The sequence below is a fragment of the Orycteropus afer genome, unplaced genomic scaffold (assembly GCF_000298275.1).
Source record: "Orycteropus afer afer isolate SDZICR_OR568_19922 unplaced genomic scaffold, OryAfe1.0 scaffold00024, whole genome shotgun sequence".
NCBI classification, from domain to species: Eukaryota; Metazoa; Chordata; class Mammalia; order Tubulidentata; family Orycteropodidae; genus Orycteropus; species Orycteropus afer.
The window spans coordinates 1,765,626-1,792,875 of record NW_006921611.1 but is presented as its reverse complement, the minus strand read 5'-3'; the positions used below and the strand labels follow the sequence as shown (position 1 = coordinate 1,792,875).

At 38.1% G+C, this 27,250-nt stretch overlaps 1 protein-coding gene across 1 annotated transcript in view; it reads right to left on the bottom strand.

The window, feature by feature from the left end:
* Positions 1 to 217: 217 nt before the first annotated feature.
* Positions 218 to 27,250, bottom strand: part of UNC5D (unc-5 netrin receptor D) — a 438,337-nt gene continuing 411,304 nt past the window's right edge. The window contains exons 18-19 of the mRNA XM_042783659.1: positions 26,089 to 26,267; positions 218 to 422 (exon numbers count right to left, since the gene is read on the bottom strand). Coding sequence (XP_042639593.1) covers positions 218 to 422; positions 26,089 to 26,267 — 384 coding nt within the window. The remainder of the gene's footprint in view (positions 423 to 26,088; positions 26,268 to 27,250) is intronic.

Genomic DNA, 27,250 nt, shown 5'->3' with positions numbered 1-27,250 from the left:
GATAGAACAGCCCTCTTACATCTAAGGGAGCTTGCACTTTTCCCTATTAACAAATTTTACCTATATAAAATTCAATTTCTTCAACCAGGGATTCTCACTGATTAGAAATGAAGGCTGAATTCCCCAAATGCCACTGGGCAGAAGCTGCCTCTTTCTTTCCCATTTAAAGCAAATGTCCTGAAGCTGGTCACTGCTTTAACTCAGGAGAGGAAGTGGACTAGAGTCCATTTTGTCTGCTGTAGTTGAAGTCGGCTTCATCGAGCTGGGATTCTGTAATGTTTGAGAGTTTCGTGTGTGTCCTCCCAATCTCTTCAAGGGCACAGGCCAGGGAGTCAAGATCACCATCGTGCTGATGACGAGCTTCCCACAGGTTCAAAATGACGGCAGATGGGCTACTTTGTGTAGCAAAATAAGATAAATTCCTAGACAAAATTAAACAAACAAAGAACAAAACAAAAATAAATAAAAATCACCATAAAACCAAAAAGAAACCAGTGCCATGGACTCAATTCTGACTCATAGCTACCCTATAGGATAATGCAGAACATCCCCATAGAGTTTTCAAGGCTGAATTCTTTACAGAAACAGACTGTTACATCTTTACCCCCATGGAGTGACTTGTGGGTTTGAATTGCTGATCTTTTCTGTTGGCAGCCAAGCACTTTAATCACTGTGCCATCAGGGCTTCTCTAAAAACCACCATAAAGGACTTAAAAGTGAATTTTAATGAATATTAATACAATAGAAGTAGAAAGATATATAAGGAAACTTAACATTTATCCCAAAATGCAAGTGAAACTATTCTTTGGAATGTTACCAATGGCTTTCCCATCCTCCCAAGTATTTTCTTAGTCCTCACTTTCCTTTAGCTCTTTGTGTGTGAATGTGTGTACGTATGTGTGTGTGTTTCCCTTTTAACCATCTTTTTTTTCTTGAAAAGCTCTATTTTTTTTATCATAAATGATTATGTAACTTATTTTTCCAAAATATGTGCCACCTCTACTTTTCCCTTTGTAAACATAAGAGCTGTCAAAGTTTATCTTTGGTTGATTATCCTTTCTTTCCTTCCTCAATGGGCTTACATAAGAGGTAAGGTATTTTTCAACCTCAAATGGACATGTTTAAATATACACCTCCAATCTCATAGGTTAATGGGAGCTAGTTACAGATCTTTAAATCATCTTGGATTTAGAGTTTGGATTGCCTCAATTAGATGTATGTCACTTATTAAAGTCAATGCATCACAATTTGACATCATCTCCACACTTCCAAATTGGCTCCTTTTCTGTCAACACCAATTATCCAAGGAAATACAATTTTCATCTAATTCCTCACTCTAGGAAACTTATTTTTGACTCTTCTCTTCGTGTTGATTCTTCCTTTCTAATATATTTATCAGATTCACCCCTTTCTCTCCATTAATACTACTAATACCTAATTTATGTGCTTCTAATTTTATGGCCTGAATTATATTAAGAGCCTTGTAACTCTTTATGTCTCCCAATCTATGCCCCAAATCCCCTGTGTTCTACTTCCACAATCATAATATATCTGCTTTATCTCTTTCCAATGCCTTCCTTGGTGTGTCTTCAAGCTAGCTACAGCAATAAAGATATTTCCACTCAGGCTTATTCCATCATCAACTCTGACTTAGTTAAAACGTTGTTTTTTTACTTTGATTCCATCTATTTTGTTAACTAGCCTGCCCATTTCTTCCTTTTACACTCTGTTTATCAAGATCTTATACCTCTTCAGTGATAAGCACAATTCTCATCTCCTCTTTGCTCAAAATGTCTTATGTCTTCTCTGGGCTCTTTTTATGGTTGTGTTGAAACTTTCATATAAGTAAAATGACTATGTATTTCATGTGAGAGATATTTGCCTTTCCAGTAAGACTACAAACTTCTAGAGGGCAAGAATCATATCTAATAATTTTTGGAATCCACCATAGCACTTATCATAAGAGTAGACATAAATGACAGGAATCTATTCATCAGCTAAGTAACTAATTATTATGAGTCTTTTTCAGATATAGAATCATCAGTGAGAAAAAAAGAAGTCTTTTGGACAATAACTTGCTATGATGAATACTGTTGTTGTTGTTGTTATTTGCCATTGAGTAGACTCGACTCATAGTGACACCTCCTTGGGTTTCCGAGGCAGTATCAGTACAGAAGTAGATCACCCAACCTTCTTTCCAAGGAGTGGCTGGTGGGTTTGAACCTCCAGCCTTCTGGTTAGCAGTCAAGTGCTTTAGGCACTATGCTACCAGAGCTCCCATGATGAATACTAAGACTTCATAAAGGATTAAAAGTCACTCTTTTTCTTAGGGACTTTCATAGAGGAATAGAAATGTCACCTCTGATAAAATTTTGATGAGTTGAAAAGATTTTTCAGACTCAACCAAAATGTGCCAATTTTGAGAATGGTAATACTTTCTATCACCAAGCCTGACATGAAATCACAAAATGGACTCATGGAGAGAAGAGGACTTGAAAGACAAGTAAGCTTTTATGAGCACATTACCAAGGAGATGGCTCATGACCGTGGCATAGTCAAACACACCATATCATCCCCCCTATAGTAAAAAGCTGAGGAACCAACTGGAAAATATATAGATGACCACCCTGGAAACTTGAGCTTCAAATGGAAAGATAAAGAATGAGCTCAAACACTGATTGGAAGGAGAAATTGAATGAAGGCAGTGAATGAGGAAAGACACAGAGTGGAGATGCCCTCCCAGCCAGCCTGACACAGTGTGGCCATCTATAGACAAAACCAGCCATGATACCAGCTGAGGAGCACAGGACAGCAACTTCAAAGAATTTCAAATAGAAGAAAGAGAAACTGTGTGGACATATCTGGAGTGAAGCAAGGTAAGCAGGACATGAACCTGACCTAAAGTGGAAAAGTACAAGAAGGAGAGGGAGAGCTCTAGGGATCCTGGAGTATGCAGAGCAGGGTGGGAACCAGGATACACAGATGACACTACTTACCATCAATAGTCCTTTATCATTAGGGTCAGTTGTATGCACAGAGTAATAGATCCATTGAAGTCCCCTACCCAACTGTACTCTGGGAAGCTCCCAATCCTCACATTTGATTGGAGCCAGGTCCCTACTGCTGGCTGCAGCCAACGAGGAATACCTAAGTACCCACTCCTGGTGACCAGAGTATAACACTTTTCCTCTCCGTGACCTCCTGGTGATTATAATCAGGAACCACCCCCTTTACTTTGCTGCCCTGCTTACCTGAGGATCACAGTGTGAACTTCCCCTTTTCCTCTTACTCAGCCCTGGTTCATTCTCCACACCCTTACTCACCTAGTAAGAGGCAGTGAGCACTCAGGTGGCCAGTCATCCCTCACATTCTCCCTGCCTGCCATAAACCCCTGCCAACCCAACATGTGGTAGGACATAACCTACACCCCTGGTAGCTCACCACCACCCATCAACCCACTAACCCAGCAAGAAGCAATGAGAGCAACTGTGTCACTAGCTGTCTGCCACACATTCCACCCATCATCCTACCCACCTGGCAAACATTTTTGCATACTAATGAACCACTGAGCCAATAGCAGGTGGCACACCCAGCCTGACCCCAGCTGCCCTTCATGCCCAGTGAACAGTGACACATAATTATCCTATCCATCACTGTCCCACCCACTGGTGACAGGTGGTGAATGCTCCCCTGCTGGGCAGACCAGTGATCACCAGAGCATGCCTGTTCCATCTTCCCTAATATATCAAAACAAAGTAAAAAAAAAAAAAAAAAAAAAAAAAAAAACTCAAGACAAAAGAAACATGGTCAATAATTAAATACATAAATGGATAAAATGAATGAATACCTCAGAGACAAGACTATGCCAAATCATATGGATAAAAAAAGGGTAAGATAACTAGAACAATTGAGCAAAATAATGAGAAATGAAATCTGCATGAGGAAGAAATGATGATATAAGTACCTGAAAAAGAATTCAAAAGACTTATATTTAAGATTATCAATGAGTTCAAAGAAAATACAGAAAAATAACCCTAGAAGAATTCAAGAAAACAATACAAGAACAAAACAACAGACTCAATATACAATTAGAAACCACACAATAACAACTAGAAATTCAGAAGATAGAATATAAGAATAAAATGAAATAAAATAAGAATGCATTGACCCATGTCACTTTAGTTTGTGTATTTCACTGTACATAAATTATATTTAAATAAAATGCATTAAAAAAAGAAATAGATAACTCGATGGAAGGGCACATAATAATAATATAAGAAAAAAATCAGTGAAGTAAAAGAGTAACATGTTGATATTAATTTGTTTGAGAAACAGTCAGAAAAAAGAATGATGAAAAATGAAGAAAGCCTAAGAGTTATGGGGCACACCATCAAGTGGAATAATATACACACATATGAATCAAAGAAAAGGAGAAGAAAAAAAGTACAGAGAGAATTTTTGCAGCTATATTGGCTGAAAACTTTCCAAACAATCATGAAAGATGAGGTTACCATTCCAGAAGCTTAGTGAACACTATACATTATCCAACCCACTCATATCAAATCAATTCTGACTCATAATGACCCTACAGAACAGAGTAGAACTTCCCTACAGGATTTCCAATGATGTAATCTTTCTGAAAACTGATACCATGACTTTCTCCTAGAGACTGATTTTTGAATTCTAATCACAGGCTTTAGATTAGCAGCCAAGACTTAAACCTCTTTGCCACCAGGGATCTGTCCATATGAATAGACCACCAAAAAGATATACCATAATCAAACTTTCTAAAACCAAAGACAAAGAAAAAATTTTGAAAGCAGACTATGAAAAATGAACTATCTTTTATAAAGGGACAGTAATAAAACTAAGCATTGATTTATTGTCAGAATCCATTCAGGCAAAGAGGCAATGGGATGAAATATACAAAATCCTGAAGGTAAAAAATTGCCAACCAAGAATCATATATCCAGCAAAAATTGTCTTTCAATAATGATGGGGCATAGTCTTAGGGATACCAAGGTCAACTGGCATAACATAGACCACAAAGACAGTATTCTGCATCCTACTTTGGTGAGCAGTGACTAGGGTCTTAAAAGCTTTTAAGCAACCACCTAAGTTGCTATTGGTCTCTCCCTGTCTAGAGCAAAGAAGAGTGAGGAAAATCAAAGACTCAAGGAAACAATTAATCCAAAGGACTAATGGACAATGTGAATCCTAGCCTCTGTGGTCCTGAGACCAGAAGAACCAGATGGTGCCCAGCTACCACTGCTGACCACTCTGAAAGGTGTCACAATAAAGATCCTGGACAGAGTGAGAGAAAAATGTGGAACAAAACTCAAAATTACCAAAATGACTAGGCTTACTGGCCTGATGAAGACTGGTGGAACCCTCAAGATTATGGCCATTAAACACCCCTCAAACTGGGAATTTAATTCAACCACCATGGTTCAACTTTCAGTCAAATGATAGACAGGTCTATAAGGTGAATGGTGATACCAAGCGGGTACGCTCTCATCAGAAAAATCAACCACACAAGATTCACAAGGCAGCATGTACCCAGAGTTAAATCCAGAAAGGCAGGACAGGAGGGAAGGAAGGACAAAGGGAAATGATGTATGAGGAAAAAAAGTGGAAGAGTGCTGTTGCACTGTGTGATTTGCAGTGAATCTCACAAAACAGAATGTGCATGATAGGATTCTTGAATGGAAGAGCAATTTGCTCTGTAAACTTGCAACTATATCACAACAACAACAAAAAAAAATGATGGTGAAACTAAGCCATCCCTGGATAAGTAAATACTAAGGAAATTTGTAAAACCCAGACCAACCTTATAAGAAATACTAAAGGTAGTTCTTTGAATAGAGAACCAATAACATCAGACAACACACTAAGATAAAGACACACGACAACATTACCTAGATACCAACCCAGTTAAAGACTTCATAAAATCAAAATAAAGACAACAACAGCAAAACACTTACTACAGGGAACTGGGAGAGTTAAGCATAAATGATGGAGACTTCAAAACAAAAGGGGAATAGAAGATGAAGTTGTAGAACATCCATACAAGAAGGAAGTCAAGGTAATTTCAATATGTAAGAGACTTTTAATTTTAAGAGGATTAAGGCAAGCTTCTGAATAACTACAAAGAAAAGCACTACACAACCAAGTGAAGAAGAAGATAACCAAAGAGATTCAGTAAATACTAAAAGAGAAACAACAAATTGATAGGAAAATAGAGTCCATACACAAAAAGAACCCAGCACAGAAAATTAAGAGGTACAAAGAAATTGTGAATATCATGCAAACACACACAGTATAACAAAATGATCCATATCTAGCAATTAATCCATATCTAGCATTAATCACACTGAACGTAAATGGATTAAGTGTACCAGTCAAGAGGCATAGAGTAGGAAATGGATTAAAGAAAAAATAAACAAAAAACATGACCTATCAATATGTTGCCTATGAGAGACATAATTTAGACACAAAGATATAAACAAGTTAAAAATTAAAGGATGCAAAAAAAAAAAAAGATATCAAGAAAACCATATCTAAAATAGAGTCGGAGTAGCTGTAACAATTTTAGATAAAACAGGCTTTAACTTAAAATATAAGAGATAAAGAATGGTATCCTAAAATGATAAAAGTGTGAATCCAACAAAAAGACATAACAACAATAAATACTTATGCACTTGATGGCACAGCTTTAAAGTACATCAACTCTAACGAACTGAAAAACCAAAACAGACCATTCTTCAATAATATCAGAAGACTTTAAACCATCACTTTTGAAAATGAATAGAACTAGAAAGAAGCTCAATAAAGATACAGAATATCTAAACAACACAATCAACCAGTTTCACCTCATAGACATATATAGAACGTACTGCCCAATTGCAGCACAGTGTACACTCTTATCCAATGCTCATGGATCATTCTCCAGAATAGACTATAACCTAGGCCACAAAGCAAGCCTCAATACATTCAAAAACAATGATATAAAAGAAAGCATTTTCTCTGACCATGACACTATCAAAATAAAACCAATAACTGAAAAAGAACAAGGCAAAAACTAACATGGCAACTGAAAAATACCTTACTTAAAATTATTGGGTCATAGAGTAAATTAAAAATGAAATTAAAAAATTCTTAGAATCAAATGACAAAGATACAACATACCAAAACATCTGGGACACTGTAAAAGCAGTGTTCAGGGGAAACTTTACAGCAGTAAATGCACACATCAAAAAAGAAGATAGATCATTGTTCTCAATGAAGAGAGATTGAAAGCATTCCCCTTGAGAATGGGTACAAGACAATTATGTCCATTATCACCACTCTTACTCAATATTGTACTAGAAGTCCTAGTCAGAGCAATAAGGCAAGGGATGGAAATAAAGGGATCTAAATTGGCTAGGGAGAAATGAAACTATTCCTTCACAGACGACATCATCTTATACATAGAAAATCCCAGAGATTACAAAAATAGTTACTGGAACTAATAGAAAGATTCAGCAAAATAGCAAGTCATAAGAACAACATACAAAAATCAGTTGGATTCCTCTACACTAACAAGGAGAACTCTGAAAAGGAAATCAAGAAAACAATACTATCTATAATGGCCCCCAAAAGGATAAAATACCTAGGAATAAATCTAACCAGGGACACAAAAGATTTTTCCTTGCAAGGAGTGGCTCATGGGTTTGAACCACCAGCCTTTTGGTTAGCAATCAAATGTCTATGGAAACTATGCCACGAGAGCTCCCACAAAACATTAGTACAAGAAAATAAACTTACTGCTCTTGTTAGGTGTCATCGAGTCGGCTCTGACTTACACGGCAGACTTACATAAATGGAAAAACATACCATGCTCACGGATTAGAAGATTTTACATTGTGTAATGTCAATATTATGATCTATAGATATAATGAAATTTGATGTAAATCCCAACAATATTCTTAAATGAAATGGAGAAACTCCTACTTTATATGGAATGGCAAAAGGATTCAAATACCTAAAATATTATCGAAGAAGAATAAAGTAGAAGGCCTCACACTTCCCAATCTCAGAACTTCCTATTCAGCCACAGTAATCAAAACAGCCTGGTACTAGCACACCAGCAGAAACATAGACCAGTGGAACAGAATTAAGAATCCAGAAATAGATCCATCCACCTATGGGCAATTGATCTTTGATGAAGGACCAAAACCCATTAAACAGGGAAGACATAGTCTCTTTAACAAATGGTGCTGGCAATACTGGATATCCATTAGCAGAAAAATGAAACAGGATTAACACCTCACACAATACACAAAAACTTTCTTAAAATGTATCAAAGACCTAAATGTTAAACCTAAAACTAAAAAGTTCCTGGAAAATGATGTATGTCTGAAGCGGTAAATCTTTATGGAAGTAGATTGCCTTCTACTTCCTTGTACCTTCTAGTAGATTCTTCCTTCCTTGGAGTGGCTGGTGGGTTTGAACCACCAACCTTCAGGTTAGCAATCAAATGCCTCTAGGCATTATACCACCAGAGCTCCTTAGGGACAAAGCTATAGATCCTAATTTTTGACATAAATATACTATAAAAACATAACCCAAAATGCACAAGCAAGAGAAGATAACATAGATTACTTGGACTTCTTAAACATTAAGTACATATGCTTATCAAAAGACTTTATCAAAAGAGTAAATGGAGTACCTACTGACTAGGAAAAAAAAAAAAAAAAACCAGCAACAACGTATTTGACAAGGGACCATGTCTAATACATATAGAAAACTTCAATGTGTCAACAACAAAAAGACAAATAATTCAATCAAAAATTGAGCAAAGAACATGAACAAACATTTCATCAAAGAAGACAGTCAGGTAGTGAAGAAACCCACGAAGAGAAGCTTGCAATCATTACCATTAGAGAAATGCATATCAAGACTACATGAGATACCATCTCACTCTGCAAAAAAATGGTACTGGTCAGAAAACAGAAAATGTTGGTGAGGTTGTTGGGAGACTGTAATTCTTATATACTGCTGTAAAATGGTACAACCACTATGGAAAACTGTGTCATACTTGCTCAAAAAGCTAGAAAAACAAATACCATATGATCTAGCAATCCCACTCCTAGATATATATCCTAGAGAAGTAAGAACAGTAACATGAATAGACAGAAGCACACCCTTCTTCACTGCAGCATTTTTCACAATAGTAAAAAGATGGAAACAATCTAAATGTCCAACAACAGATGAATGGATAAACAAAATTTTATTTGGTACATACATAAAATCAAATACTACAGAACAATAAAGAATAATGATGAGTCCAGGAAACAACAACATGGATGAGTCTGGAGGACATTATGCTGAGTGAAATAAGTCAATCACAAAAGGACAAATCTTATATGACATCACTTTTATAAAAAGTCAACAACAGTTTTACACAGAAGGCAATGCTCCTTTAGGGCTACCAGGGATGGGAGGGAGAGGGAGGGACAGTCACTAACTAGATAGTAAACATGTTAATTCTGGTGAAGGGAAAGGCAGTACACAGTATGGGGGAAGTCAGTACAATGTAACCACCATTTATGAAGATGCTGAAAGTACACAAGATAAAGGATAACTATAGTAAATGCTATAGTGTATACAGCTCTGCAACAACTAAAATAACAACCAAAAATCTGTAAGTATTTACATCGGTAGTTATGTATGCTAAGAAGATTTGGGAGAGTGTATGGGAATACGTGTGTGCATATGTAGTTATAGTTGTTGGCATTTGTATATACATATTTGCAAGTGCTTTAAAGTTGTGAAGAGCAAAGATGTCTCTTTGAAGACTAAGGTGCACCTAACTCAAACCACTCTACTTTCAATAGCCTCAGATGTATGTGAAAGCTGGACAATGAACAGGGAAGACCAAAGAAGAGTTGATGTTTTTTGAGTTGTGGTGTTGGTGAAGAATACTTGAAGTACCATGGACTGCTGGAAGAACTAACATATCTATCCTAGAAGAAGTGCAGTAAGATTAGCCAGACTTTGTCTCAACTTCTTTGGTCATGTTGTCAGAAGGGACCATTTCCTGGAGAAGGATTTCATGCTCGGTGAAGTGGAGGGTCAGCAAAAAAGAGGAAGGCCCTCAATGAGACAGATTGACATAGTGGCTAAAACGATGGGCTCAGGTATAGCAAGGATTGTGAGGCTGGCAGAGGACCGGGCAGTGCTTTGTTGTACATAGGGTCACTGTGAATCAGAGCTGATTTGACGGCACCTAACAACAACAACAACAACAACATGTGTTTCATACATAGGAGCTCTGGTAGCATAGCGCCTAAGGCACTTGACTGCTAACCAGAAGGCTGGCGGTTCAAACCCACCGGCCACTCCTCGGAAGGAAGGTTGGGCATTCCTACTTCCGTAGTGATACGGCCTCAGAAACCCAAGGAGGGGTCGCTATGAGTCGGGGCCAACTCGATGGCAAATAACAACAACAACAACATATATATGAAATATATAATAGAACACATAGGAGGCAGAATTATAGAAACTTCCTGTTGTTGTTGTTGTTATGTGCCGTCGAGTCGGCCCCAACTCATAGCGACCCTTCCTTGGGTTTCCGAGGCAGTATCACTACGGAAGTAGGATTGCCCAACCTTCCTTCCGAGGAGTGGCCGGTGGGTTTGAACCGCCAGCTGTCTGGTTAGCAGTCAAGTGCTTTAGCCACTATGCTACCAGGGCTCCCAGAAACTTCCTAGACATATCCAAATACTTTGTGGGACTGATTTACTGGATTTGAAGGCTCAGGGCCATAGACTCAGGGGACATCTAGGTCAATTGGCATAACATAATTCATAAAAATATATTCTACATCCTAGTTTATTGTTCTTGTTTGTTGTTACGTGCCATCGAGTTGGACCCAACTCACAGTGACCCCTCCTTGGGTTTCCGAGGCAGTATCACTATGGAAGTAGACTGCCCCATCTTCCTTCTGAGGAGTGGCTGGTGGGTTTGAACCACCAGCCTTCTGGTTAGCAGTCAAGTGCCTTAGCCACTATGCTACCAGAGATCCCTACATCCTAGTTTAGTGACTAGCATCTGGACTCCTAACAGCTTGCAAGTGGCCATCTAAGATACAACTATTGGTTCTCTTCTATCCAGAGGAAATGAGAGCAAAGAAAACTAAAAGCTCGAAAAACATTTAGTACACAGGACTAATGGTCCACATGAAGCACAGCCTCCTCTAGCCTGAGACCAGATGGTTCCTGAGACAGAATAGTCTTTGAGACCAGATGGTTCCTGGCTACCACTACTGATGGCTCTGACCAGGGCCACAATAATAGGTCCTGGTTGGAATCAGATAAAATATAGAACAAAACTCAAATTCATTTAAAAAAAAAAAAAGGCTAGATTTACTGGACTGATAGAGACTGCAGGAAGTCATAAGACCAACATCCTAAGATATCCTTTGAATCAACTGAAGCCACTCCTAGAGGTCACCTGTCAGCCAAATAGTGTATTGGACTATAATAATAACATACATGAGGGATGTGCTCCTTAGAGCACTTGATGATACAAGACCAAATGAACAATATTTGCTCAAAAGCAAAGAAGAAAAGGCAAGGATGGGCAAGAAAATTGGAAGGACAGAAATGAGAAGGCAGGATGAAAATAGAGAGAGTGCTGACACATTGTGGGGATAGCAACCAATGTCACACAACAATTTGTGTGTGAATTGTTGAATGGGAAAGTAATTTGCTGTGCAAACTTTCACCTAAAACACACAAACAATGTTAAAACAAGAGTACATTGCCATTTACAAGCAACACACACACATACACAAATAGCTATTCTAAGTGAATGAAGTGCTGTTTTATGCAAAGGTCTTAAAAAAAAAAAAAAAAAAACTCACTGCTGTCAAGTCGGATCCAACCCATAGCGACCCTTCCCCTTGGGTTTCCAAGGTGGTTTAACTATGGAAGTAGAAATAGCCTCTTAAGACTTTTGATGGGAATGAATCATCAAAGGTCTTAAGAGCCTATTTAAAGCCAATAAATTGCTTAATAGCATAAATATTAGAAGTATTTCATATACTTTCCAGTACATATGAATCTTTACTACCGAGAGGGAGGTCAGCTTTGAAATGTTCTTTCTAGGTTTCCCTGCCCTTCTTTTGCTCTCTCCTTCCTTCTCTCTCTCTCTTCCTTCTTTTTTCCTTCCTTTCCTCCTTCCTTCCTTTCATTCTTAACTCCCTCTTCTTCCCTCTCTTCTTTTTTCTTCAAATCAAGCATGATTATTCATTTCTACACAAATAGAAATACCAATTAAAATCTTCCTTGAGTAGTTGAAAAGCTCTTAGTTATTCTGATTCGAGAACTTGGTTTTGAACATTGTTTTTTTTTTTTTTTTTTAGGCATATAGAAATGTTTGCATGAAAAGTTAGTATATCTCCAAGTCTATAAGTGAACTGGTAAACCATGAATGGCATTCTGGGTGGAAGTGAGATACAAGGCTCGAGAAGACTCTGGCTGGTATATGTGAAAATCTCTTTTAATGTCCATTATAAGAATAATAACTATGGACATACTTTTGTTTTTGGCATAGGTAAATCTTTGTGATCTCCATGGTTGCTTCATAAAATAAAACAAAAAACAACCACAAGGACAATATTTCACTTTCCCATAATTTCACTGAGAATTTGTATTTTGCATTTTTTCTTGAACAACGATGGACTAGTATTCGGGGGAGGTGACTGGAATCCTATGTTCTCTCAACCCAAAAGTTATGCTTTATTAGATACTGGGAGTTGACAAACTTTCTCTAATAAGGACCAGAGAGTAAATATTTTTGGCTTTTCAGGCACATATGATTCTGTTGCAGCTACTCAACTCTGCCACTGTAGCTTGAATGCAGCCATAGACAAAACATAAATAAAAAAAGCATGACTGTGCCTCAATAAAACTTTATAGCCACTGAAATTTTAATGTCATATAATTTTCACATGTCAGGCTATATTACTCTCCTTTTGATTTTTTTTTTTTTTCCAATCATTTAAAAATTTGAAAGTTATGGCTTATAGAAAAACAGGTGGTGGGCCAGATTCACCCTGTAGGGCATTGTTTTTCGACCCTTATTCTACAGTGTCTTTCAGACTAAACCACATTCCCATTGCTAATAGCTATTTCAGAGAAGATGAGACTGACCGTTCAGCTTTGTACTGCATTGGAAAGTAAGCAAAAGTTCCAAAATTGTTGAATCCCCAAGTTACCTGATCCACCTCCAGCACTCTGAGAGTTTGATCCCCAGTAAATATTTGGGGACTCTGGATATTTCAGGATAATGCAGAAACACCTAGGTCTAAACATGTAGCAATTATCTTTAGAAGAGACATAAAGAATATATGTTCTGAAGGTTGTGAGGAATCTTTGCTCCAACAAAATTTTCAAAATATTCATGAATCCGTAGAGGGTGGAAGGGTGTTACAAGTGCACCTGAAAAGAGAAAGGGTTGCAGAGCAAGAGAACGTCTCCTGACAGCCACTTGGCTGGGAAAGTCCTGCAAATACCCTGGTTTGTAGGATTGGCACCAAGGCTAAAGGAAGTTAAATGACCAAAAGAGGCAGAAATACAGGTTTCAGTTGGAACGAGTCTCTGAACATATTTTAGCAAGTAAAATGTGCCCTCTAGAACATGTTTAAAATTTATTCTTTGAATTTACATAAACACACTTAGCATAACACATACAAATCTCATTTTCCATTCAATTTTCACAGTTACATACAGGAACTTACTTATCAACCTTGTAAAAACAATAATACAATCACCTATCTCTGATAACGTAGTGCCTAGGTCATTTGACTGCTAATCAGAAGGCTGGCCTCTCAAACCCACCAGCCATTCCTCAGAAGGGAGATTAGGCAATCTGCTTCCATAGTGATACCGTCTTGGAAACCCAAAGAGGGGTCACTATGAATTGGATCTGACTCTATGGCAATGAGTGAGTGAGTGTGATCAATCCATTAGCAGACACCCTATTCTACTACTTTTACCTGTTCCTACAGTGGAATAAGGAGCTCTGGTAGCATAGTGCCTAAGGCACTTGACTGCTAACCAGAAGGCTGGAGGTTCAAACCCACCAGCCACTCCTTGGAAGGAAGATGGCGCAATCTACTTCCTTAGTGATACTGCCTCAGAAACCCAAGGAAGGGTCACTATGAGTCGGGTCCGACTCCACGGCACATAACAACAACAACAGCACAGTGGGATAATTAATACATAAAAAACCTTAAAATTTAAATGTAGTTTGTTATTCCTCAAAGATAGGTGAGTTATTTTTTTCTGCTTATATGCGTAAAAATGCATTATGATTTTTTGATAATGGGTAAATCTAGCAATTTCTGTACTACCTTTTTGGGGATAGCTAATTTTTACCTTTCTCTTCCTACTTTCCTGTTGATTCTTTTTTGAAGCAGGCTGTTAATGTCAATCTTTGTGACTCATTTCTCTTCTTAATAATGTCAGCGTATTTGAGCACCATCAAGTAAATGTACATAAAATTCAGGGAACATGGTTAATATAAGAAAATTAAATTCACTACAATAGTTGATTTTAAGCAATTTCCTGATTTTCTTTGGAAACGACACCAGAATGCTAGCAGAAGCATTATCTCTAAATATTCAGGTGGATACTTCAAAATAAAATTCTCTTTTATTCTTGAAAAATAAAGTTTACAGGAGCAAATGTTTATTGTACTCATCTTAGAAGCTTCAAATTGTTACTTATTTTATGCACTAAACTTCAGATAATGTTTTGTCATAGTCTTTTCAAATTCTGATTGACCATAAGTAATTTTGTAAATTAAGATTTGTTTATTCATGTTGTCATACTATGCAGAAAAGATTATCTGATCTCTAAAAATTACAAATTTACTTTAAAATCATTCTGTGTCTTCAGTTCACATTCATTTGCTCTAAGGTCTGAAGACACAACAACTTTATCTTTTTTTTTTTTTTGAATACTCACTGAAAGAGGATTGATAAACTGTGAGAACCACATACAAGCAAGTAGCTGAAAGGGTATGTTAAAGCAGCTGAATAAATTTATCTATGTAAGTTCATAGCATAATAATTTATTAAATATAATTGTTTTCTGTTGAGCCTAAATGTTTTCTCTACACCTGAGTTCCTGGGGGCTTGTTTTACTACATGATTAATTTCATCTTTCTGAGACTTCCTGTCCCCACTCCTTGGCCCCAATTAAACTCCTATGCTTTATGTGGGAGCCAGGATGGAAATGGAAACATGAATCTCTATGTTATCAATTTCACTAGCTAGACACTGACCAACTTAAAATAGTGTATATGGGTCAAAAGTGAAATTTTTTACAGAATACCACTTTTCATCCACTGTCAAATTAATAACCATGATAAAACTAATAATGAAATTTAGGTAAGATGTGAAGATTTTTGGAACTAGTTACCACGCTTTGTGTTTTCTTTCACAGAACACAGAGTAGCAAAGAATTGAGTGAATCATGATAAAAGTCTGCCACTTAGGGTCTTCATAAATCATTGCAACACACAACCAATTTTATAAAAAGGAAAACTAAGTAGATGACCAATCAGTGAAATTTAGATACCAGCATTTCTTTAGTACTTTGAAAGCATTTAGGTCTTTCAGAATCTTTTCAGTATTCAAATGTAAATATGAGAGAATAAACCAATAAAAGCCAAATCCAGGAGATTTGAGTAGGTCCCTACTCAAAGTGACCCTATAGGACAGGGAATAACTGCCTCAGAAGGAAGGTTGGGCATTTCTACTTCTGTAGTGATACTGCCTCGGAAACCCAAGGAGTGGTCGCTATGAGTCGGGGCCGACTCAATGGCAAATAACAACAACAACAACAAGGTTTGCAAGTCTGTAAATCTTTACAGAAGGAGAATGCCACATATTTCTTCAGAGGAGTGGCTGGTGGATTTGAGCTGCCAACCTTTTGGTTATCCGCTAAGCACTTTAACCACTGAACTACATCAAATACTTAATCAGTTAATAAAGATTGTTGTTGTTGTTGTTGTTGTTGTTGTTATGTGCCGTCAAGTCGGCCCCGACTCATAGCGACCCCTCCTTGGGTTTCCGAGGCAGTATCACTACGGAAGTAGGATTGCCCAACCTTCCTTCCGAGGAGTGGCTGGTGGGTTTGAACCGCCAGCCGTCTGGTTAGCAGGCAAGTGTCTTAGCCACTACGCTACCACAGCTCCCTAATAAAGATTAGATAACACTAATCGAGAGGAAGGAGCTCTGGTAGCATAGTGGCTAAAAGCACTTGACTGCTAACCAGAACGCTGGCAGTTCAAACCCACCAGCCACTCCTCGGAAGGAAGGTTGGGCAATCCTACTTCCGTAGTGATACTGCCTCGGAAACCCAAGGAGGGGTCGCTATGAGTCGGGGCCGACTCGACGGCACATAACAACAACAACAACAATCGAGAGGAAAGCACACCTCTGAGGCTCTACCTTAGCCCAGCGGAAATGCATTTAAAAGCTACCAGAGACACATTTCACAAATATCTGGAGTACACTAAGTTCAGTGTTCTCTCCTCAACACTTGGGCTCTGTCTTACTGTATGTGGCCTAGAAATGATACCCTTCATTGTGAAATCCATATAACACAGTCTTATTTTAGTTACTCAGAAGCATGCTATCAGGGGGACAGTATAACTAACACGTAAGCTATAAGCTCTTCTGCTACCAATTATGAGAATAAATTTCATACTGAAAAATAGTAGGGGGCCATGTCTGACCTGCAGTCTAACATCTTTAGCATATAAGACATTTCACAATCAGTAAGTACATGCAATAATTTTATTAAAAAACTTGGACTTGCACTCAACACTTTGAAGGCAACTAAGACATGATGGCAACAATTTTATTTTATGTTATAGAAACTGTTGCCATTTACTTTTTTTTTAACCATTAAGATATATATTTTAAGAATATTTTCTTTCTGAGTAGTTCAGTAATATAAAAATGAAAAGTAAGTTAAGCTGCCTATAATAAATTGGGAAACATCATTATAAGAACAGTATGTAATCCTACTGTATAGTACTAAACAGGGAAATGAAATATAGTCATGATAAAATAATAATAGTAATAATAATAATATCCCTGCTATCATCCTAATTGTCTCATTTAATGAAAACCTCATATGTGACCACAACCAACACTCCACATCATTCTTTAAATGCAAATAGAAGGGAAAAACCATTTATATTGAACAGCAGTAATTGAAGATACCATAAGCATTTGGCTCATTCATCAAGCTTTCATCACTACACTTCAATTTCACTGAGTACTTGACAAACAGCAGAGAAGCCTTCAGAATAAAACAAGTAAGTGCTTCATTTTCTAAAAAATTAGCAAGAGATGCACACCATGATATAACCTCTGCCTTCTCCCCACTGTATCGTCAAGTTAAGGATGATGGTGCAGAGAATACAAACAGAAAGGATACAGGCAATCGAAAACACACTGAGTTCCTCTCTTCCTCTCCCTAACACTGGAGCATTAATTCTTTTAAGCCAATTAATTTGGCAATCAATACCTCCTCTTAGTTATTTTTTGCCTGTTCCATTACTTGACCCATGGAAGGGAAGAGCAAAGAGCCTTCCTTCTTTGGATGATGTATTATAACTCTGCAGTCTTGAGGAATGACTGTGAACTACTGAATGAGAATATAGCCAATTGTACACCATGTTTTCATCTCTCCAGTTTCTTTTCTGATAGGATAAGCCTGTGACTGTTTCTCAAATTGGGAAAGAAAAAGGCAATGAAAACTACCAAATTAAATCAGTGCTTCTCTTTGAGTTAAGACATATCATGGAAAAATAGATCACATTCAGAAAATTTTCTCTTCAATGACTTCAAGATATTTGCCAGAATTCTGAGTTATGGAGTAGAATGACCACTTTTTATTACAAGAGAAGAAACCACAGTGATTCACCTGAATGAAGGAAAAGTGAAATATTTATATCTCTCATGTTGCAAAATATTCATGTATTTCAATAAAGGAGAGCATCAGTGATTCAGTGGTAGAATTCTCACCTTCCATGAGAGAGGACCTGGGTTTGATTCCTGGTCAATACACCTCAGCATAGCCACCCTTCACCTGTCACTGGAGGCTTGTGGGTTATTGTGATGCTGGACAGGTTTCAATGGAGCTTCCAGACTAGGGTGGACTAGGAAGAAATGCCTGGTGATCTACTTCTGAAAATCAGCCAATGAAAGTCCTAGGGAGCACTAACTAGTCTGAGCCCATTGGGCATGGTGTCACCATGAGCTGGAGACTTGACAGCAGCTAACAACAACAGCATTTCCATAATACTTCATAAATAATTGAAGATAAATATTTATCACTGAAAGGACACCCTAATGAATGAAGTAAAAGTCCTCTTAAAACTTCAATTTTTTTTTCAAATTATTAAGACATCATATTTAAATATACTGACATTGTCAGCTTTTTCTGTACTGTTTAAGACAGCATTTTTGAAGGCTACAAAGGGGCTTTGACTTGTACATCTTTCCTAAAAAGTACATCACCTTAAAGAAGGAAATCTATTCCTTCTAAGACCAGCATAAGTGCAGCCCTTGCTTAGCAGGAATGGAATAGCCCTTTGTGACCATCCCCTGCAGCTCACAGTGGGAGCATGACTTGTTTCTCTTGGAAGAACATAAAAAGTTTCTTTCCATATGGCCTTTAGGATGAACACCTGCCACTTGTAAACTGTATACAGCTTGTTTGTGACTACATTTGTCCCAGGGCTGTCTGTTTCTAGCTTCATATTAGTGGACCGTTTCATGAGTCATTGACTTCAGTGGAAAAGAGCCCAACCACTCACTGCTTTGCTGTATTGGGTCCCTCTGGCTTGCCTATCAGGGCAATTCAAATTTCAGACCCTGGATAAGTTCACTGGGCCAGAGCCAGAAAATTTGATTTGGACTTCATTGCATTTTGCCTGCAAGGACTTATGTAATTCCATCCCACTATGTATTAATTCTCCTTAGAAGAGTCATGAAGATAACTTTTTGGAAATGACAGCCTCACATCCATTTTTATTATTTAAAGGTTAGAATATGTTTTCTAGCCTCCAGCCAGCAGAACCAAGAAAGCTTAGTTTGGTGTAAAAACTCACAGTAAATCCCAACATACAGGACCGAAAATGTCTAGTCACAGCCATCACGAGGCACCTCCCTCAGTGGTCATCTGAGAAGCAGGCATTCTGCGTACATCATGTACTCTTTTTTTCTCCCTCACTCTTCTTCTCTGTCCTTCTTTCTTCCCCAGAGAAAGCTGGCACTAGGACTCTTTCTCTTCTAGTGAATTCTCTACAGTTAGTCAGAGAGATTAATAAACTGACTTGCAACCTTCCTCTGCCCTTTCCCACTGCCCTCTGGCCATTTTACTGTTCTTTTGCATCCAATTAAGAGGGTGGACAGAGGAAATGGAAGGATATGACCTCAATGTGAGAAGGTTCTGCTTCTCATTAAAAGTCCTGTTAAAAGGTTTGGTAAAAAAAAACAAGTTATTATACCACTGCATATCAGCCATGAGTTTGAAGAATTTGTTCATATGTTGTACACCATTACCCATTAGCATTAACATCTGAAATTGGTTTGCACTATTTTTTACCAGATGACCAATAAGAAACATATTTCTCTGGCAAGGCTTAGACAATTTCGAACAAGTCTACTATAAAGGAGGGTGTTGGGGGGAAGGAAAAAAAAAAAAAACCCTGTTAATAAGATGTAATTTGCTGGTAAATTTCCTTCTTGGAATAATTTCTTCCATTTTGGCTGCTTCCCCTCTACCCGCCCCCCCATGTCTCATGTATTTTAGCCAGCATTTGTTCCCATAGCAACTTGGTCAAGCTGGCTATGTGTTCACAAGGAGTTCTAGAATATGAAAATTACGAGGCATTAAAGATCTATCTAATGGTGAGATTTCAGGTTTTGTGTAAGACCTGAGGAAAAAGACAGAAGAGGAGCCATCCAGATAGCCTGCTTTTTTGTTTGTTTGTTTTTAAGACCACCTTTCAAAATCCTTTGATGTTTCTTCATATTGATTCTATTCATTAAAAGGCAAGTCTCTAGGGTGAAGCATATTATGCAATAAAATTGGTCATGTCTTGGCATTCAGAAATAGTTATTGAATTCTCTCTAAGTAGATAGCACTATGTAGGTGCTGTTTATGATATTTAAAAAATAAAGAAGTATAACAAAAATACAAAGTGCAATGGAAGTTTACATATGAAAGAATATTTCTAGAGGAAGCAGTTACCATTGAATATTATTTAATTTTGTTTAGTTTTCAGGAATGCCACCCGGAGCTACATGCTCAATTCCTTATTTCTGTTTCCCATCCACCTACCAATCTCAAGTGGCCAAAAGCACAAAAGTAGAGAATTATTGCAGTTGAATTTATAGAATAAATGTGCAATCTCAGCTTCGAAAGGCAGCAGGTATAGAATCTGAGTAACATTCAAAGCTTGTTCACAGAATCTATAATTGCAACTGGTATCTGTGATATTCTTTGCTATGTAGCTCATTTGGTATGATCCATATGCCAGGCAAGTTACAAGGCCACCTGTGTTGTTAGCCTTCCAGCACATACCACTGACATTTCTCACAATCTCAAGGATTGCTAAGCTTTTAACTTCATATTCCCTGCCTTTCCCATTTAGATCTAAGTGGAAGCTTATGTGGCAAAAAGATAGGTTATCATCAATGACATTTGTATTTATCAGAAGCATGATAAGCAGATCTTTCCATAGGAAATAAAATAAAAGCAGATGTTTCCCTCTACTGCCTTTGAAAACTCTGATTTCCTAATTTGAAGGCTCTTACTTTACCAAGCTTTGGGAAGTTGAAAGGAGAGGAAATGCAGACAAAAGTGTCACAAGATCAAGGTAGGTGAATTCTCTGATTTGACTATGTGCTTAGTAACCATCTTTCTGCTGTGATACCAGAGTTGAAGAAATATCAAGCTATGGAATCGATTTCTTATCCAATAGTACTGGAATATTCAAACAGTCAAAGCTTGTTCACAGGGTCCATAGTTCCAATCACTATTGACATGTGTATATTTGTATGTTTTAACACACATTTATTATCACTTCTATATTATTAGTAATCATAAGAGTAAAAATAGTGATGATTTGAAACATTGTGATGAATTACATCTGAAAATGTCCATCAGCCTTGTCAGACATACTTCTTTCCATGAAGTACAAGACATATTTTTGGTACAGTAATGAAAACATGAAAGGAACTTGATAGTTCCTGCTAATGTAATGAGAATTGGCTAATGTAATGCAATACAAGGTGGTTTGGAATAGTCTTACTCCTATTCTGCTTTGGGTGGACATTTCTGCTGCAACCATACCACCATATGAGGAGTCTCAAAAAAAAAAAAAAAAAAAAAAAAAAAAAAAAAAAAAAAAAAAAAAAAAAAAAAAAAGAAAAAAAAGAAAGAAAGAAAAAGACTTCCATAGGAGTAATCAAGATCAATATGCAAAACACACTCTACAAAAACACTGTTCTAAATCCTAACTTTGGTGAGCAGTGACTGGGGTTTTTAAAGCTTTCAAGTGGCCATCTAAGATCCAACAATCGGTCTCTCTTTGTCCAGAGCAAAGAATGATGAAGAAAACCAAAGACACATGGAAACATTTAGTTCAAAAGATTAGTGGACCATGACACCAGAAGAACTAGATGGTACCTGGATACCACTGTCAACCACTCAGAAATGGGTAAGTGTAGGCGATTATAGATAGAGAGGGAGAAAAATGTGGAACAAAAATTAAAATCATAAAAATGACCAGGCTTACTGGTCTGATAGAGACTAGTGAAACCCCTGAGACTATGGGTTCAGGTCACCCTTCAGACCTGGAATTGAACTCACTACCACGGCTTTCAGTCTAACAACTGACAGACATATAAGGTGAACATTTACATAAGGAAGTTACACTCCTTAGAAAAATCAACCATGGTAGATCAGAAGTGCAGTATTTTCACAGGGAGATAGTTCAGATGGCAGGAATGCATAGCAAAGAAGGACAAAGGGAAAAGGTAACCATAGTGAAGAAGTAAGAAGAGAGCTGTTACATCATGGGGATTGCAGTCAATGCTATTGTGGTAGTTAAGTTTGTGTGTCAACTTGTTTGAGCCTGGTTGAGTGGCTGGGCAGCTGGATGTAGTATTCCCCGTGATGAGACTGCTAATCAACTCCATGGTGGAATCTACTGTGAACAGCTGAGTAGATGCCTTAAGGATATGGTCTGCTTCCTGTATATAAGGAGAAGTCTTGGGGAATGGTCTCTAGCTGATGGTACACTTGAACCCTGAATGTAGCCGAGTCGTTATCCAGCAGCCTACCATGCTCTGCCTATCTTGGGACTTTTAATGGACTTGAATTAATGGCCTGCCATGTGGTTTGGTAATATCAGGACTGTGCCTTGTTATTTGTCGACATTGAGCTTGTTAGTCTCAGAAGTCAGTATCTGCTTGAGTGAATAGATGCCTCTAGCTTCAGGGGGCCAGGAGCAAGAGGCAGAGCTGAAGCCCAAGGTCAAGGGGCTTTCACATAGCCCTAGAGCTTGGCACTTTGAATTTGGACTTAAAGCCTCAAAATTGTAAGAATAAACTCTTATTTGTTAAGGCCATCTGTGATGGTTGGAGCTGTGTGTCAACTTGGCTGGACCCCAGTTCTCTGTGGTTGTTCCCATGATGGGATCAGATGACTGAGTTCTGAGTGGTCAGTCTGCCCAAGGGGAGTTTCCCTAGGGGCCTGCTTGCAATGATATTCCAAGGACAATCTGGAAGAATGGCATTCCGAACTACAGACTTCCTTGAGTGAGCGGCTCACTGCTCCCCTGGAGATCTTGGATTCATCTTTTATTGGAAACAACAACCAATATACTGCATGCCAGCTTGAATCTCTCAGCTCCGCTGTGCTTGCGGAAAAAAAGGTGGCTGCAAGCCCCACCTCCTACAGAGACGGACTTTGCAGCTTGGACTTGTCAGCTTCTATACGCTTGTGAGCCATTTGCCTAAGATAAATGTCTCTCTCTCTCTCTAAATATATATATATACCTTGCTGTTTTTTTTGTGTGTGTGTTTCTCTAGAGAACCCAATCTAACACACCATCCTATTTGTGGTATATTCTTGTCAGAGTGGCACTAGGTAACAAGAACAGTCATGAAACAAAATGTGCATGAACTTTAGTATGGCAAATGAATTTGCTTTGTAATCTTCCTCCCAAATGAAATGACAATTAAAAAAAAAAAAAAAAAAATCCAACCTCATCCTGTCCCTGTCCTGAAGAGGCTTGCATGTGGAGCTGTGTGAGCAGACTCAACTCTAGGTGTTGTCTTGGTGGAATGAACAGGATCTTATGGAAGATTTACTCTGTGAAAGTTGTTCTTGGGTGTTGTGAGTCAATTCCAAATCATAGTCATCCCATGTAACAGAACAGACCTGCTCCAGAAGGTTTTTTTGGCTGTAATCTTTCAGATTCAGATTGCCAAGTCTTTCTCCTATGGAGCCGCTGGGTAGGCTCCAACCATCAACCTTTGAGTTAGCAGCTGAGCTAACTTTAACCATTGTACCACCAGTACTTTTCCATAAAGATTACAGCTTTGGAAATTCTATGGGGCAGCTCTATACTCTGTCCCCTAGGAATGATAGAATTGAGTCGATGGCAATGGGTTTGATTTTGGTTAACTAACATTCATCTACCAAAAGCTAGACACTGTGTTTGAAACTTTCCATAAGGTAGGTCACCTCAATTACTTATGACAAGGAAATTTAGGCTTTTCTGAAGATGAAGCCTTAGGGAAAATACAAAAAACAAGTAAATAAACAGATACACCCAGTGCTCAAATGTTATGATCCCAAACACTGAGGGGACAGCTGCTCCAGTATAGACATTTACTTTTTGTTAGTTCTTAGACACAAAAGGCTGTTAAACTTAGTCTCTTATGTTGAAAAGCATTTTTACCTACTGAGAAAAGCCAGCATCAGATGACTTTAGAGGCATCTATTGCAGTTTTCTTATGCAGGATACAATGAAAGGAGGCAGGAACATGCATACATTCATTCAGAAAAATTAATGCTAACAACAGAGACAGATATTTCATGGAAGTTATTTTTTTGTCTAAGTGGTGACTACAAAGTCATATGCTTTCAGAGTCAGAATAGATTATAGAATTAATTTGGTCCAAATTTCTTGAACTTCATTTGAAGAAAAAAGAAATTCCAGTAAGGTTAGGAATAGTGATATTTGGGAACAGAGCCAGGGCTGCCATGGGATCTTCTGAGTCCCTGCCCAGTGCTCTTTGTTAGCCAAATTACTTTCTCTGGTTTAGTTTTTCATTCTTGTTCCAAGGTTGATCACAAAATACACTTGACATTGTCATGGTGTTCATGCGTTATAAATGAGATTCATTCTTCGTCAGAGTTGCTGAGAATTATTCAAACCATTTTTTTTTCCTGTACACTTACGCATTTTTTTTTCTTTAAGTTTCAATTTATACCTTATCAAGAATATGTCTTTTCTTTTGGGGCCTGCCTGTCTCTGTCAATACAGTTTTCTCTTGCAGCAATGCCACTGCTCTTAAGTCTTTCCTTTCTGTGCCTGACTGCTTTCTAGTTGGGCCCTTCATTCTTGGATTTTGGATTCCTTTTGAAACAGGAAGCAATACCCAATCCTTTCTTGGCAGACAACTCTCCTCCCTTTCAAAGAAGAAAGAGTCAGGTAGGGTGTCTGTGGAAATAAAGGACAAAAACTGGAATTGACAGAGCAAGCTAAATAGTGAGAAAATAAGGCTTTGGTGTAGAAGAAAAAAAAATGTACCAAAGGAAAAGGAAATAAAATGGTCTGGCAACAATATTTTTCTTTTCCAGTCATTGTGTGTGGAGGGTCAGTGAAAAAGGGGAAGACTCTCAATGAGATTGATTGACACAGTAGCTGCAACAATGGGCTCAGGTATGGGAAGAATTGTGAGGATGGTGCACGACCGAGCAGTGTTTCATTCTGTTGTACATAGGAGTGCTATGAGTCAGAGCCGACTCATCGGCACCTAACAAGAGTCCTCATGTGGAATGGGGAGTGGAAGAATAACTGAGGAAAGGAGATTTTGTCCATGCCTTCTCCCTGCTAGCTATTCCTCAATCTAAGCCAAAACCTGCCTGCCCCATCCCTAATCCTCTGCTTTTTCTCATATGAAGTAATAAAGCCCATTATGAATCTTTCTATTCTACTCTCAACTACAGCTTTAACATGGTAAGGATAGCATTGGTTTTAGCAACATAATCATTTGTAGTGCCTAGGTAACCTTTAAGGAGCTCTGGTAGTGCAATGGCTAAAGTATGTGACTGCTAACCCAAAGCCTGGCAGTTCAAATTCACCAGTTACTCTGTGAGAGAAAGATGTAGCAGTCCGCTTCTGTAAAGATTTGCAGTCTTGGAAACCCCGTGAGTGGTTTTATTCTGTCTTGTAGGGATGCTATGAGTTGGATTCAACTCAATGACAGTGGTTTTTGGTTTAGGTACCTTGTAACTTATGTAATGCTTTCTGATTTAAGATCTGAGAGGCAACATCCTCAAAGTTTTGTATTTTTATATAGACATCTACTTTCACAGGCAGAGCATGTACCCATTAGAGGAAAAATAATGCCAACTTTATGCTGTGGTAGGGAGGAGGTATGAGAAATTTGTTTTTTTATGTATCATATCTGTTAAGAATATCTGTGCCTGGTTAGAAGAACCAAGGTAACATAGGCTAAGCCTCATTCGGCTGGCCCAACTAGCAAATATGGAAATGGGACCAAAGTAAGACTTCTTCATGAATTCCCAAAGGAGAGAGAGGTGAAAGGAAATGTTTTATGTCACGTTCTGCTTAGCCAGAACACAGATGAAACATGGTCAGAGGAATCCGTAAACACATCAGGGACCAGAAACCAACTGGTAACACCCAACCTACTTTATTTCTTTTTCAAGCTCTCTTAGTATGTCTTTTTTCAGCACTGTCCCCAATTACCTGTTGATGCTGTTTTTCTGTGCTAACATCTGCCAGTCTTTGCCTTTGGCATTGGGGGTATCAAATGTAGCACAAATTCGTTGTCTGATGGAGTAAGGAATTTTGAAGGCTTTGGGGCCAGTCTGTGCAGGGAAAGTGCCGTCCTCTTGTGCAAAGAATGTGATGGTTTCTCTTTCACTCTAGAAACAAAATAAGGAAAGCTTGATCAGATCCAACTGAAAATATTACTGATCAACACTTATTAAAAAAAAAAAAAAAAAATCTTAGCACATATGTACTTTAAAAGTCTTGCCTACAGTGATAGACTATAAAATACATTGACAAGTTCTGCTCCTTTGTAAAATAGTAAAGAACTTTTCTAGTAGCCTAATAAATCATGTACAAGGGATTTACAACAGCCTCTTTCACTCAAGGGAGTCACAATCACCAGCTTCTAACATCCAAAGAGCTGTCAGGGAAGAACAAGCTTAGATATTTCCTGTTTGGCTCTCAGAAAGAGATCTAGAATCAGTGGGGAGAAACTATTGAAAGACAGAATGACAGATTTCAGTTCAGTGTAAAGAATGACTCTCTGATAGTGAGAAGTGACCAGAGATGAATGAGTTGATCAAAAGAGTTGGCTGGAAAGCCACATGACAAGAGAGCTATAAAAGAGAACTTCCTGTATGTTGATCATCTTAGAGTTGTTTTGTTTGTTTGTTTGTTTGTTTGTTTTCCCACTTCTAAAGCTGTATGATTTTACAGTAAACATTTTGATCTTGTTTCAGAATTGAATTATTTTCATAAAGCATAGCAAGCTGTGAAAGAGAGTTAACATTTAGACTAGCCTGGGGACTTATGCAGGGAGCTCTGGTGGTGTAGTGCCTAAGGCATTTGACTGCTAACTAGAAGGCTGGTGGTTCAAACCCACCAGCAGCTGCTCCTCAGAAGGAAGACTGGGCAATCTACTTCCGTAGAGATACTGCCTTGGAAACCCAAGGAGGGGTCACTATGAGTTTCGAATTGACTTGAAGGCAGTGAGTTTGGTTTGTTTGGTTTTGGGGACTTACACAGCCTGGAAGATTTTTGGTTGTTATCAGCCCACCCTCTTTCTAATTTACATCTGTCTAATGAGGTTTAGCCATTTCAGTTCATCATAGCATTTAGAGTATCATGTTGTTGT